We start from the raw sequence: 14,749 nt of genomic DNA, 5'->3' as shown, positions 1-14,749 counted from the left end.
TTCATTTTGGCTTTTCAAGGGAAATTTGTTTTTAAATGAATTTCAAACCAAGCTAAGCCCATTACGTGTTTCGCCGAAACAGACAATTGAAACTTTGCGCTACAAATTTTTAATGAATTAAATAAACTATGTCTAAAAAACTTTAGTCTCAATTCTCTCTCTCTCTCTCTCTATATATATATAAAGAATACTAAAGAATTCATTTTAGGAGAGAAATTTTTGTGGTTCTGGATCAAAAAATCAAAATCAGATGGATCAAATGTGTCCGGAAAATTTAAATTGTAATTTTATCTTTTTTTGTATGGCACATACATTTGACCTATAGATGTGCCTATGAGAACCCTAAATGGCATAATTTTGATCTTACTAAATTATGATGGTATTACTCACATATGTGTTTTATGTTAAAAAGCACATAAAATACGAATATACATTTTAATAAGCTCAGTTTTCCCAATTTTGTCCCATCTGATAAGACCTTAGTTGACCTTAGTTGATTAGTTTTGCAGGTTGTTTCTTAGCACTTTTGAGAAGACAATAGTGCTGTTGCATAGAATAAATATAAGATGGTACTTCACGAATATTGAAGCATTTTGGTACACATTGCATGCATACAGTTAAATAACTTGACTGTAGTATTTTTCTGGCTGCTAGATATAAAAGTAAATATTTTAATCTAAATGTGTAAGAGTGTTTTTCAAACTTTTGGAATTGGTGGACTATCATTTTGGCAATAACTGATTTATGTATTTTTTTCTTTTTTTAAGTACATATAACAATAAGAAATTGGTTTTATTAAATGGGTGAATTTAATTTTTTAAAAGAGAAAAGAAATATTTGAATGATTTTCATGTCAGTTTGTATTTTAATGGAGTTAATTGCTAAGAATTCAGAATCTTTGTAAAACTTTCTAAGTAATCATATTATGCATATGCACCAGCTTAATATGTATTCTTTATACAAAATTACATATTTACCTTTTTGTTTACTTTGTGTGTATAACAAAGGTACATTTCTATACGAAATTATGGCAGTATTAAATAGGATATTTTGATCGACTTATTCCACTTTATCCATGTGTGATAACTAAAATTCATACATAAAAAATTAAAGACATAAGAAAATAGTTTTTTTTTTTTTTTTTTTTTTTTTTTTTTTTTTTTTTTTTTTTTTTGTGTGTGTGTGTGTGTGGAAGAGGAATGAAATGATATTCATTAGGAGCAGCCCCCCCCCTCAAAAAAAAGTCGAAGAAATTTCTGAAGAGTAGAAAAATCCTATTTGGAGATTTTTCATTGTCAATAAAGGAGAAGCAGCCCACATCAGCATTATCTTCTAATTCCATTGAAGAACTACAGTAGGACATATGGATAATGGGAATCTGATAAGCTTATAATTAGAAATTAATAAAAATAAAATTTTGAAATTGTAGCAAAACAGTTATGGTTTCAAAAAATCCAAAAGTAATTCAAGAGAATTTACACAAAATAATTTACAGTATTAAGCCAGTTTTTTCTATATACAGTGGTGGCCAAAATTGTGGAACCTTTTATAATTTTTTATGATTTTGAACTTTGTATGCTTATAGAAAACGTTACGTTTCACAAAATGCAAACTTGTATATATCATTTTAAAGAGAATTTATTACTGAATTCAATACAAAACACAAAATTCAATTATTTGCAATACAAAAAAAGTTAAATGATAATAGTTATCGATGTACATTAGATAGTGATGATTGCACTGAGTTATCAGTACTTAGTAGGGTACCTTTTATTTTTTATTATAGCTTCACATCGACGTTTCATTGAGCTGACAATAGTTTTAAGCTCTTCTTTCGTTATTACATGATGCCAGGAAACAAATATAGCCTCATTTAGTTCCCTTTTATTTGATGGGCGCCTCATTCGGACAAGAGTTTTCAAACGGTGCCACAAATTTTCAATAGGATTGAGGTCAGGACTGTTTCCTGACAACAATTTAATGCTCTTTGTACGAAACCACTCTTTCGATACTTTAGCCGTGTGGCGAGGAGCAGAATACTGCTGAAAAATAAACGAAGCATTGTTGGGAAAGAGATCTCTGATGGAAGGTAGAAGTTTTGGCTCTAGAATAGTGTCAATGTATTTTCTGGCATTCAGTGTCCCATCGATGACATGAAGGCCACCAATACCATCTGCTGACATGCATGACCAAATCATAACACTAACTGGGTTCTTCACAGTTGCTTGAATGCAGTCAGGATGTAGCTCTTCTCCTATTCTACGTCTTACATATTTTCGCCCATCAGTACCGAATAACGATATCTTTGTTTCATCACTCCATATAACTTGTGACCACTGATCATCTGTCCAATTAATGTGTTCCTTTGCCCACTGTAGCCTTTTTTTCCATTGCTGAAAATTAAGATAAGGCTTTTTTTGTGGAATTCTACCTCTCAGTCCAACATCTGTTAATCTTGTCCTGATTGTTCTTGAACTGACAGAAACACCAGCATCATTCAGATCACTTTTGATGGCCACTGATGACATTTTTCTATCTTGGAGACATAGTCTTTTTATTCTTCTGTCATCAGTAGATGTGGTGCACCTTTTTTGTCCTTTTCCTTCTTTGTTTTTTTATTGAATTTGTCACCTGATATCGCAAACAAAACTTTCGGACTCCAGATGTAGTCACTGAACCATCCACCTGTCTTGCAATTTCAGCATAGGAAATACCACTTTCTCGTAACACAATAATATTACATCTCTTTCTAGGTGTCCAATCTACTCTTTTATTTGATGTCATTGCTTCTTGACTAAATATTAAAAATTTTTACAAAAATTCCTACTTGTAATTGCAGTGTATAAGAAACAGGTCCTCCTTCTACAGAACAAAGCAAAATAATGAATTGCTTCAAGTGTAAAACATGATGTCAGCTTCTACTGGCAGTTACTAACATTTGATTGGTTGTCAGAACAAGAACAGTGATTGGCCAGGAAAGCTAGACATTACAAACCACTTCATAACTGTGTTTTTTATTTATATTAAAGTACATATAACTTTTTTGTATTGCAAATAATTGAATTTTGTGTTTTGTATTGAATTCAGTAATACATTCTCTTTAAAATGATATATACAAGTTTGCATTTTGCGAACCGTAACATTTTCTATAAGCATACAAAGTTCAAAAACATAAAAATATCCAAAAGTGGCCACAATTTTGGCCACCACTGTATATTTTCTGTTTAAAACTTAAAATCTCCTCTTTCTGCAGAAAAATTAGGATTTAGGTTTAGGGTTCTTTGCATCCATTTTAAATGCTTGTTTGTGCATGCAGTTTTATAGGAAATTATATTCATAAGTAATTATCAGGTTATAATGAAAGTTTCTCGCCACTACAAATATCGTCAGTGCAAACAGTTCACATTGGCGTGTTTAATCATACTTTGTCAAACGATTTTTGGCACTTGAAGGAAAGAGACTTGCTTTAGAACACTGTGTTGTGAAATTTGTAAAAATGTACTGTTATCATTAAGTACAACTGAAATGGAACTGTAACGCTACCGGATTAGATCCATCATTTACTTCCAATTCTGTTGCAAAAAGTCAGCTACAGAGAGTTACCAAATCATATGTACAGCTTTAGATACTAATGTTGTATCATATGACATTGTGAAGGTTTAGTACCAAAAGTTTGACATTCAAGCAGCAGAGCATTCTGGCTGACCTACTGATGTTGATGAGGCCCACCTGCAAGAACTTGTGGAACAAAATTATTATGTAACCACTTGACAGCTTGCTAAGCAGTTGATGTTAATGCCGTGTCCATTAATCTCGTAATGCATTGTATAAACTTGACTTATCAGTTCAATCGCTGGATGCTGCATGAGCTGACTCAAGCAGATAAGGACATGTTTAGGCCTGCACTAATCTACTCGAATATCAATGCAAGAACAAAATTCTGGACCCAATCGTCATTTGTGATGAAAAGTGGATTCACTTCAACAACAAGCCGGAAAGGGTTTTTTTTTGCCACTTAGTCAAAAATAACTGTACCCTGTAAGCCTGTCGGTAGCGTAGCAAAGTGCAATTTGACTAGCAAGGAGATCATGCTTTGTATCTTGTGGGATTGCTGTGGTGTTATCCACAAAGAGTATCTAGAAAAAGGTAAAACTCTTGACTGGTATACAGATAAGGTGTACAGCAAGATGCTAGTCTGTGTTGACGCTACTATCAAGAAAAAATGTTGAACTGAGTTCTGGCACGAAAAGGTAATGTTCCATCAAGATAGCATGTGTCTGCATTCACCGGCTAGACTCCATATGGACTTGAGTGGGATCTTTTGGCACACCCTTCCAATAGCCCTGACATCGCTCTTTCGGACATGTACCTTTTTTACATCTGCAGCTACATCCTGTTCATACTATCTTCCATTCTGTGCAGGATGTCCGAAATGAGGTTGATATGTTATTGGACTTGGGGCCGCCAAGTCTCTGGGGTGAAGGCTTTGGAAAACTACCAAAACATTGGCAGAATATCATAGATTTGGGTGGTAATTACTACTTGCACTAAAGGTACTGCTTTCATATTTTTTTCTAACTTTATTAAGATCGTTTTTTGGTGGAAAACTTTCGTTACAACCAGATGTAAACAAATTAGTTTGAAATTGAAATATTTCAAAATTGAAGTGTGAAAGCATTTATCTTGTTTTCGAAAGAAAAGTATATTTAATTCAAATGAAATCTTCATCAAAAAGAGTTTTGTTAATTCAAGGATGATCAAACTGACATCTTTTAACTAATGCCTTTGATTATTACTGAGAACTCCAAATTGGTACAACTGTCTAAAACATCTTTTAATATTCATTTTTTTTATGGAGAATTCATTTAAATTCTGCAGACCTCATATTTATTAATTTTTGCCATTTTGTCAAACATAACTGTTTTTCTCCTCGTGTTAATTTTTTTGGATACTAATTCATTAACTTACATGGTTTCATATTATTTCAAGAAATTACCATTGATATAAACGTTAATAAAAAAAAATAGGATTTCATTTTATATTTGATTTTTAAATTGCAATTAATGAACTTTTTTTTTAAACCTGGAATGGCTTAAATACAGCATTTGTTGTCATTGACAGCATATTATCACTTTGAGACTATATTGAATAAAGAATTTTAAAATGAGATTGTTAAGAATTTAAATAGCATATGAAAAAAATATGGTGCTTCATATGTATAATTAATTTCTCTTATGACAATTAAATGTCATAAGAGAAATTAATTATTATTGTGACAATTAAATGTCATAATAATAATTGAACTTTATACAGTACAAAGTCCGTTATCCGGATGCTCATTATCCAGAATGATCTATAATCCGGACCTCAAAGCCACAAACTTTTTTTTTTTTTATGCTTTAAGCATGTGCATGCGCATTGGGAGGATGTCTCTAGATATGTTAAAAAATGCTTGGCATAATTTATGGCCAACTACCATATTTCATAGTGAGGACGATGAAGATGATAGCTGTGTCTTTGAAGGTTTCGGACATCGCAAACTAATGGTGAAATTTTTCAGTTATTGAATTTTGTAAAGAAATGTGGAGAAGTGGTAATAAATGAAGATGATATAACAAAAGTTTTTCATTGCAACCACAATGCCTCAATCATCAATCAATTAACGGACGGCGAAAGCTGTAGTATGGTTCTAAATCCAGAAAATACCATTTACGATAGGTGGAACTTTGTAACTGAACAAGAAATTATGTATGTTTATAGAATTAAAGAGAAAATATAAGAACAAAAAACGAATCAACTTAAACAACTTACATTGAAACAAATGTTTAATGTAGTAAACAAATAAATATTAAGTTTTTTTTTTTTTTTTTAATTTTGATACCCTTTAGATCATAATTTTTCTTTATTTCATAAATTACTGTTTCATATTTTTAATTTTATAATTTCTGCATGCCATCTTACCAGATTTAAACTGATGATCTATAATCCGGAAAAATCGATAATTCGGAATTGCCGAAGTCCCGACGAGTCCGGATTAACGACTTTTGACTGTATTTATAATGACAAGGAATTTGATTTAAATCATATCAAAGATGGAGTACATTGAGATGAAATACTACATTTAGTAAGGAATTATAAGCGGAATAAAATAAAAACATCTGCTCTGGATATGAGGATAGTGCTGACGGATCAACTTCCAGTTCATTGCGTGCCACTACGTCCCCCCCCCCTGCAACGCAGCGTGAAATTGATAAACAGATTTCAGAATGGTTAGAGAAACAAAGGATATGCCTTTAGCCATTTTTTGCAGCAATTCCGTTTTTTGTTTGATGGACATCGAAACATGCTTTCGCTTTGTAGATCCTTTGACAGCTCCAGAATCGGAAACTCTTTTTGACATAATCGAAAGTTCAAGCTTACTTTTTATAAAATTGCTCTAACAGTCTGCAAAAAATAATAAGCCGGATCCAATTAGAAGATTAAGGAACAATGCAATCTGCAACATTAACTGAAATAGATAATTAGATAATTTTAGCCTAGCTTATGCCGTTCGTTATACATTAAACGCACATGCGTAAATGCATATGTGCATGCGTAAAGGTATTATGCGTTTACGCATGCGCAGAAAGTTTGTTGCTTTGAGGTCCGGATTATGGATGTCCGGACTAAAGACTTTATCCGGACTAAAGACTTAGACTTACTGTATTTAGGTTCTTATTAATGAAGAAGTTTACTGAGTTCCTGTGTGGAATAATTGAGACTTTTAAAAAATTTGTAAAACTTGGTAACCAATTTTTTTAAAACTTATTTTAAACTTTAAAAGAGTTATGAAGCTTTGCCATAAATTTTTAAATTCTTAGTGTCTTTGAATTGTTATTTGCTATATTTACATATTTATTTCTAAATGAATTGTTTTGTAGATTAATTTATCTTATTGCTTAGATGCATCTGTGCCAAAGTCAAAATTAGCACCTATTCATAGACCATGTGTAAAGCAAAAAGAAGTAAAGAATTTAGAGAAAACTGTGCAAGAGGTTAAAAAGTGAGTTCTGTTTCTAGTTTTAAAGCTATGTATATGGAGAAAATTATTATATTGGGTCAGTTCATAAATTCGTATGCATTTTTTGGTAAATTTTTTAATAATATAAAAATCATGATTTAACATTTTAATCAATTATATATTTTCCTCCATTATCTACAATGTCTCGCTATCCTACAGACAGCTTTTTTATGCCACTGCTGTAGAAGGGCTCTGGTTTTGATGCAAAAAACTTGAAAGTTTATTGTGTACATCCTGTTTGGAATTTAATTTTTTCCACAGTAAAAAATTTTGTAAGGCATAAGATAAGTGAAAATCACTTGGGGCAATATCTGGGAAGTAAGCAGGATGTGGCAAAAGCTCTCAATTAAATTGATTAATTTTTTGCAGCGTTGGTCGAGCAGTATGCAGTCTAGCGTTATCATGATGAAACAACACTTTCTTGATATTGACCAATCGTGGGCATTTTTTGATCAATTCTGAGTTTAGACGGCAAAGTTGTTCATTATAAAGTTCTGAATGATTAATCATTTGATTTGGTTCTAATAGTTCAAAACGTCCTGAACGGGGTTCATCATCAATGCTGCTTTTTCCAACTTTAAATTTTTAAACCATTTCTGGGCAGTCCTTACACTAATAGTGTGTTCACCATGTACACTATTAATTTTTGTCACTGCAAACCTCGCAGATTCACCACATGAAAATAAAAAATGTAGCACAGCACGTTTGTACTGATTATCTATATTCATTTTCTATGGGTACTAAAATGCTTTCGATATTTACGAAAGTTGGTGATGAACTGAATAATATGTTAGTCAAACAATGACAAGTTTCAACAGGTCGAAAATTGTATTGTTTTAGTAAATGCGTCATAGTGAATTCCACGCATACTCTTAATGCGCATGAACTTATGGACTGACCTGATATATATATAATATATATACACACACACACCAGTGCTTAAATTGCGCCGGAGCCCAGCTCTGATACTTCTCAGTTTTTAAGATAAATTACAATTCTAGCCGGAATGACCTAAATAAGATGAGCTCCGGTACTTCTTTTTTAAAACTGAACCACGATTTCAAGGGGAAAAAATTATAATTCCTAACATTTTAGTTTAACAATAAGCAGACCTTGCAATACTCTATTTCCCTTGAAATACGAACTCATGAGAACATGAGACATTCAAGTAAAGTCTCCTCACTCACATCATGAAACCTTTCCCTTTAGATTGCGACGTTGTACTACTTCAAAATAGTTGTCATATAAAACATACCTATTCACTGTTAACTTATTTGTCGATTACATGGAAGTGGTGAATTTTTCGCCAGTCCTTAATTATGTTTTCAGGTAGGGGTTTATTCCATTCCAGTTTTAACATTCATTTTATTCCAGTCTTTGAATGAAAATCTTACCCTTGGTTAGGCCTGGTATGAGTAATCTTAAAGGATCATAAATGCGAGCAATATCTGAAAGAACTGTTCTTTTCGTGTACATGACTGGTTCCTTGACAGATGACTTGAAATGAACGCAATCTAATCTTGTGTTCCACCTCAAGCCTAACATTTTGATGTTCAAATCTTCATCTGTAGTGTGAAATGAATATTCGGTATTATCCCCTGAGCAAGGCAAGAGTTCTGGTTGATTAGTGTGCCACTTGTGTAATTGAAAACCACTGTGTGCAAATAATTCAGAGCAAGGCAAGAGTTCTGGGTGATTAGTGTGCGACTTGTGTAATTGAAAACCATCGTGTGCAAATAATTCAATCAACTGTGATCGTAGGGCTCTGAGCCTCCATTAAGATGTAAGCTCCTGTCAAAACATCATCGACATAAAAATCTGAAATCCTGAAATTATCTGTAGAACGAGTAAACACATTAGTATGTGGCGAAAGATGTTTGCTCAAATTAGGGTTTACATTCTACGAATTCGATGCATGGTGATTTTGCAATCTTCCCTTTCTAGATGCAATAATGTATGGTGTTATTTATGGCAATTTTTGCATACGTTAATGCCTTTACAATTATTAAATGTATGAAGTGATGATAAAAAATTAAAGAACCGTTTTTTTAACCGATAAATTCAGAAACTGATTACATATTAACAATATGTGATCACCTTTGCAGTAAGAACAAATTTTTGAATTTTCACAAAGAGATGTCAGTGCTTTTGAATTAAAGGAATGCTTCGTGATTTAGAGGTTTGTTATGGTGCAAAATGCACGAGTTTTCTTTTAAAAAGAATGTTAACTGTTCTAGTGTTCCTATTTCATCCTTCTCCAGCGATCTTTCCCACCAGCATCTTGTACTTTTGTCAAGCTTTTCAACTAATACATAGAGAATTAGCATATTGCTGAAACCATGCTCATTTTGTTCTAACACTTTCAAAGATCTTATACATTCATTTATATTGTCAACAAATTTTAAAAGCGAAGGGGCTGAATCACATGTCTGTGGTAACCTTTTAATTACTGAATTTATCAGATCTTTTTTTTTTTTTTTTTTTTGATTTGAGTAGCATTCAACTAATAAATTTGACACCATATTGTAATTTGCGTCGCAAATGGATATAGAATGAATAATGTCTAAGGCATCTGATTTACAAGAACTTTTCAAATATAGCAATTTTTGCGCATTAGTCAAAATTTTGTTCTTATGAACTGCTGCAGAAAATAAATCTTCGAAATCGTTCCATTCTTCAATTTTTCCACTAAATGTGTGATGTGATAACTTTGGAAATTTTACTCCAGAAACAGAAATGGCTTTAAACGAAATGTTCTCGTTGGTATTAGTTTTTACAGAACTTCTTTTAATTATCAAATTAATTTCGTCTAAATTGTCCAGTATAATTTCTTTCTCTGTTGTGAATGCATCAATGTCTTTAGCATCACAATGCGAGAATATAGAATCAAAAACTTGTTTTACTTCTGTTTGAAAATATGAAATTTTAGATTCATGTAACTGTAGCAAGGCTGTATCTCTTTCTTCAATAGTTGAATTAACTTTTTCTTTAAACCTTGATATATTAGATTTTACTGTTTTTTATTTGTTTTAGGAGATCTTAATTCAGCCATATTGATAAGTAAGTCAAGAGTTTACTTACCAACCTTTCGAACGTGCGGATTGTGTTAATCCAACATGCGGTAGTAATCCATAGGTTTTCAAATAATATATCATCTGGCTTGATGGACCATAAATGATGTGTGTGCGACAGGGCTGTGCAGTCGGAGTCGGAGCTGGGGTCGCTAAAAACTCCGACTTCAGTTTTTGTTGGACTGTTTGAAATGAAATTTAAATGAATTGAAAAAAAAGTAATGACAAGCTGAGTTATTGTTTTTATTTATGGACTGTATACATTAATAAATAGTTATTTTCTATTTTATTGACATATTAATTGTTGAAGGTATTTTTTGTTACAAAAGAAAAAACAAGGTATTTTAATTTTTTATTTTATATATTTGTTTGGCAACATATCAGATATTTTTCCTCTGCATTTCAGAGTAATTCAATTTGTAAACTATGATTAGTTCATTTTATCTTTCAATTTTTGCTAGGAAGTTCAGTCTAGTTTTTACATTTATTTCATACATATTTAAGTCAAATGATATTTATTTCACATATGTATTAGGAATTTTAATAGCACTTTGCCTACTTTTATATTAAGATTTCAGATTGTTAAAGATTGACTGGTGCTGATTTGTTCAAAAATAAAAAACTAATCATAAGCATTTTTTATTTTATTCAAAAAAAAAAAAAGTTTATTTAACATGTAGAGTTCCATAAGAAAAAATCATGTATAAAAACTATAAAATATGCAAATACAAACATTATTTTGTATTATAAAATATACAAGACATGCAAGTTATAGAATATACAAGTTATGCAATATTTCTATCATTAAATAATCAGGTTATCTCAGTTCATGAAAATTTTGTGTGCATGAAAAGTAATTTATTCAATAGTAAAATTCTAATTTACTATAAGCATTGCACAAATGATAGATATATGTAACTACTAGTTAGCTGATAACATAATATTATTTTATAAAAAATAACAGGATATAACTACATAAGTTTTCAAGGAAGAAATATCTGTGTCGTTAATGAAGCTACAATAATTTATAGAAATGATAAAGTGAATTGCATAGAAACTTCAAATTACATATATAAATAAAACAAATAAAAGTATGGTATATTACATCATAACTTCAATTAATGAGCAGTTCATTCAAGACATAACAAGCTCTGTTTGTGAAACAGAATGCAGACAAATTCCATCTGAATATAAAAACTGTAAATTACTCAAAGAAAATCTCAATGCAGTTGGTAATTTGCTTACTGCCCTTTAAACAATACCAGTTTTGTGAATTTCTGTCGTATTTTCTGTTTGTGTAGAAAAAGGGTGTTCTGTTTTGCTTCATAATGAAGCCGTATATTTATGTAATGCATAGCAATACATTTGACTAAATAGAATAGATGATTATGCTCGGGTTCAGTATCCAGAGCATGATTTTTTAAACTTTCAAAGATGTTTACATCAAGACATTTAATTAAAACATCTGTAATTATAGTTTCGACTTTAGAAGTATTAATTTCTGACAGAGGATACATATTCAAATATCTTCTGAAAAGTATCTCAGTCTCTTTACATATTTTAATGGTATCCCAAGAAGGAAATATAAGTCCTCCGCTAGATTTTATATCTAACAATTTCCAATTTTTTTCTGATGAATAAAGCGCTTCAATGCATTCAGAGCAGAAAATTGTTTGTTCTGTTTTCCGAACAATAAAACCCGCAATATATGCAATAGTTTCTTCTAAATATTCACTAGGCCGGAAATATAAAGAAAGACAGTAATCATGTTCAGCCAATATATTATCATTATGAGTTGTTTCTTCATTTTCTAATATGAAATTTCTTCAGCTACTTTTATTTATGCCTTCTGTTGGATTTTTGTGTGAAGAACATACAAGGATTTTATAGTTTTCTATTGCCGAACAATTTCCATTTTTATTAATTTCTAGTTCTTGATAAACAAGAATTTTTTTTAAAGCAGAAATGAATTGCCTGCAAGTTGGATTATTATTGCAGCCAAATTTTGATCTTATATACCCAAACAGAAGCTCTATGTTATCTTGATTAAATTTGTACAATGGTATATACTTCAGTTCTTCTTTCTTTACTAATTTTTCGAACACTCCCTTGCTACTTTCAATACAGATTAAAAATCCTAAAAAACCTGTTTTTCTGTTGCTAAGTACTAGAGGTGTTTTCTCTCTTCCAGAAAGGTTTTCAATGTAAAACTTTGCTTCGCTGAAGAATTGTAAAATTGTGGAATAATTTTCAGTGCACATTGCTTTTTTATAGGAAGCCTGGTGAATACTTCTGGAATTTAAAATATCGAATAGCCTATTAAATAATTTGATGAATCGTATTGTGCCTGATGCATCTTGAAAGCCAGGAATTTCTTTTTCTAAACAAAACTGCAGAGCATCACCTACTGAATCACTAAAAAGTTGTGCAGCTAAATTTACTTTCATTGGTTGTTTTTTCCAAAATACATGGTGCCGTTTCAATTTATTTGCCAAATGAAGGCCCTCTTCTTCTTGTAATTTATTTAAATTAACTATGTGTTCCCACTGAATTATTTTATGTTCATAGTCAATTAGAACACCTTTGTCCCCAAAAGTATTTCTTACCAATTTTAAAGCATGGCAAGGATCCAGGAAGAAATATATGGGTTGCTGTGTTGTGGGATGGAGGAAGAAAGTTTTAAAATCGTCCAATTCAAAACTGCAGCCTAGATTTTTCATCATTGAGAAATTTGAAATGGCACCATCACATGTCAGACTAACAATATTAACATTTGCTTCACTTAACCATCTTAAGCAATTAAGAATAACTGATGCACGCTGCTCTCCACTTAATCCAGCTGTAAAAAAGTAGCCTACTGGAAGCTTCCAGTTACTATTAATACAATTTACCAATAGTACAAAAACTTCTTTTGCAACAGACCTTTCGTCACCATCTAAATGTGTTCCAATATCAATATATCCAACATACTGTTCACCATTCCATTCTACATGTTGTCGAATTGCCATTTCGTCAACAATTAATGAACAGAATACTGGATACTGACTTGTTGAACTTTTTGCTTTCAAAGCTGCTAAAGCTTCTTTGCAGAATCCTGGTGATGCATCTAAACTTTCATACCATTTAGAAATGGTACGTGGATGTGGCAACCCAGTGTCAAATTGCTTTCTGACATAACAGTATGCTTTGGGAGACAAGAAATTTAAAGTTAATGCAAAAGAACGGATGTTGGGGGGAGTATTTGTTATGTTTTTTCTTAAGACGTAAATTAATTTCTTTGGAAATTTCTGGAATGTTATTCAAAAGTTCATAGTACTCATCTATAATTAAATTTTTATTTTTCAATTCGAGTAGAATATTTTTATACGAAAGCAAACACTTTTGTAAGCGTCGTTTTGTTTGTTGCAGCCCTTTAACTTGAATTTTTGCCTTCTTGAGTTGCAAAGAAGTTTTCGTCAGTTTTACTTTCAACGTTTTTTTTACAGGAGAATCTTCTGTATTACTGCATGTTTCATCATCAGCTATGAATTCTCTAGTTTCTGAGTTGGCAGGAGCAGGTCTCTTAAATGGAACTTTATTAGTCTGTGGAAAAAAAAAAAAAAAAAAAAAAAAAAATTAGCGCTGAAATACTTACGTACATTAGAACAGCTTATTTAACATCTTATTGATCTAAATATATACAGTGAATCCTCTCTTGAGATAATTAATAATCACAGTGGAGGTGATGTTCTACATTTATGTTCTTATATTCGCAGAAGTAATGATTGCGCTAATTGCTACGACAAAGCGCTTAAAGCTAATGCCTTAACAATTTCTGTAATTTTAATATTTTTTTATTTGTAACATACATTATTCCTTTTGCAGTATAAAGAGGGAAATCTACAAATATTAAGTATTAAAAAATATATATGTTCATTTATCAGTTACACAGTAGGACATTGATTATTTGAATGGAGTTTTAAAAAATTTTTGGCCTCTCAAAAATTAAATTATTTTTAAAAATCTTTTTAAAAAGCAAGGTTTAATAACATAGAGTTTCACACTGATTTAAAAAAAAAAAATCTGAATGCATGCATTCAGAGAGAAATATATTAATAAAAATTAGTTGCTACAATAAATTAAAACATTTTGCTAAATACGAAGTTTTGGATTACCAAAATATATCAGCCATTGAGGGACTCGTCACCAGAAATGCTTTTCAATGTTAGAGCGGGGAACTGATTTTACATCCAAGAGAATGGGGAAGACACATCTCAATTTTGAAGGAGAACACCCCGGGAAATGAATCAAAGAGTCTTCTTTTGTAAAATTAATGAATTATGATAATTTTATTTTAAAATTAAACATGAGGGAAAAACCTTTTGCAATAAAATATATTTTAAATGCATATTTTATCCACTAATTTAATCTCGTATTCTTTCGAAAAAGTCTCTGAAGAGCACACTTCTAAGATAAAGAAAGAAGAGTAAACTTATTTTATAAAAAATTGAAAGGTAAAAGCAGTTTACTGGAATAGAGAACAAACATATACTATTGAAAGTGTTTGAAACTGAGGGGGGTAGGACAGTAATGGTGATGACAGATGAAGAATCAAAATTTATGTACAGAAACTGGGATA

General features: G+C 31.3%; 1 protein-coding gene across 2 annotated transcripts in view; it reads left to right on the top strand.

Moving 5' to 3' along the window:
* Positions 1 to 14,749, top strand: part of LOC118179363 (uncharacterized) — a 350,178-nt gene that overhangs the window by 228,411 nt on the left and 107,018 nt on the right. For both annotated transcript variants that reach the window (XM_085817376.1, XM_085817377.1), the window contains one exon: positions 6,943 to 7,042. In XM_085817376.1, the coding sequence (XP_085673502.1) occupies positions 6,943 to 7,042 (100 nt within the window). The remainder of the gene's footprint in view (positions 1 to 6,942; positions 7,043 to 14,749) is intronic.

Source organism: Stegodyphus dumicola, chromosome 5, assembly GCF_044657685.1.
Source record: "Stegodyphus dumicola isolate Sdum_Otavi_A_Nest chromosome 5, ASM4465768v1".
NCBI classification, from domain to species: Eukaryota; Metazoa; Arthropoda; class Arachnida; order Araneae; family Eresidae; genus Stegodyphus; species Stegodyphus dumicola.
The sequence above is the reverse complement of the archived record's forward strand: the minus strand, read 5'-3'. Positions and strand labels throughout refer to the sequence as shown.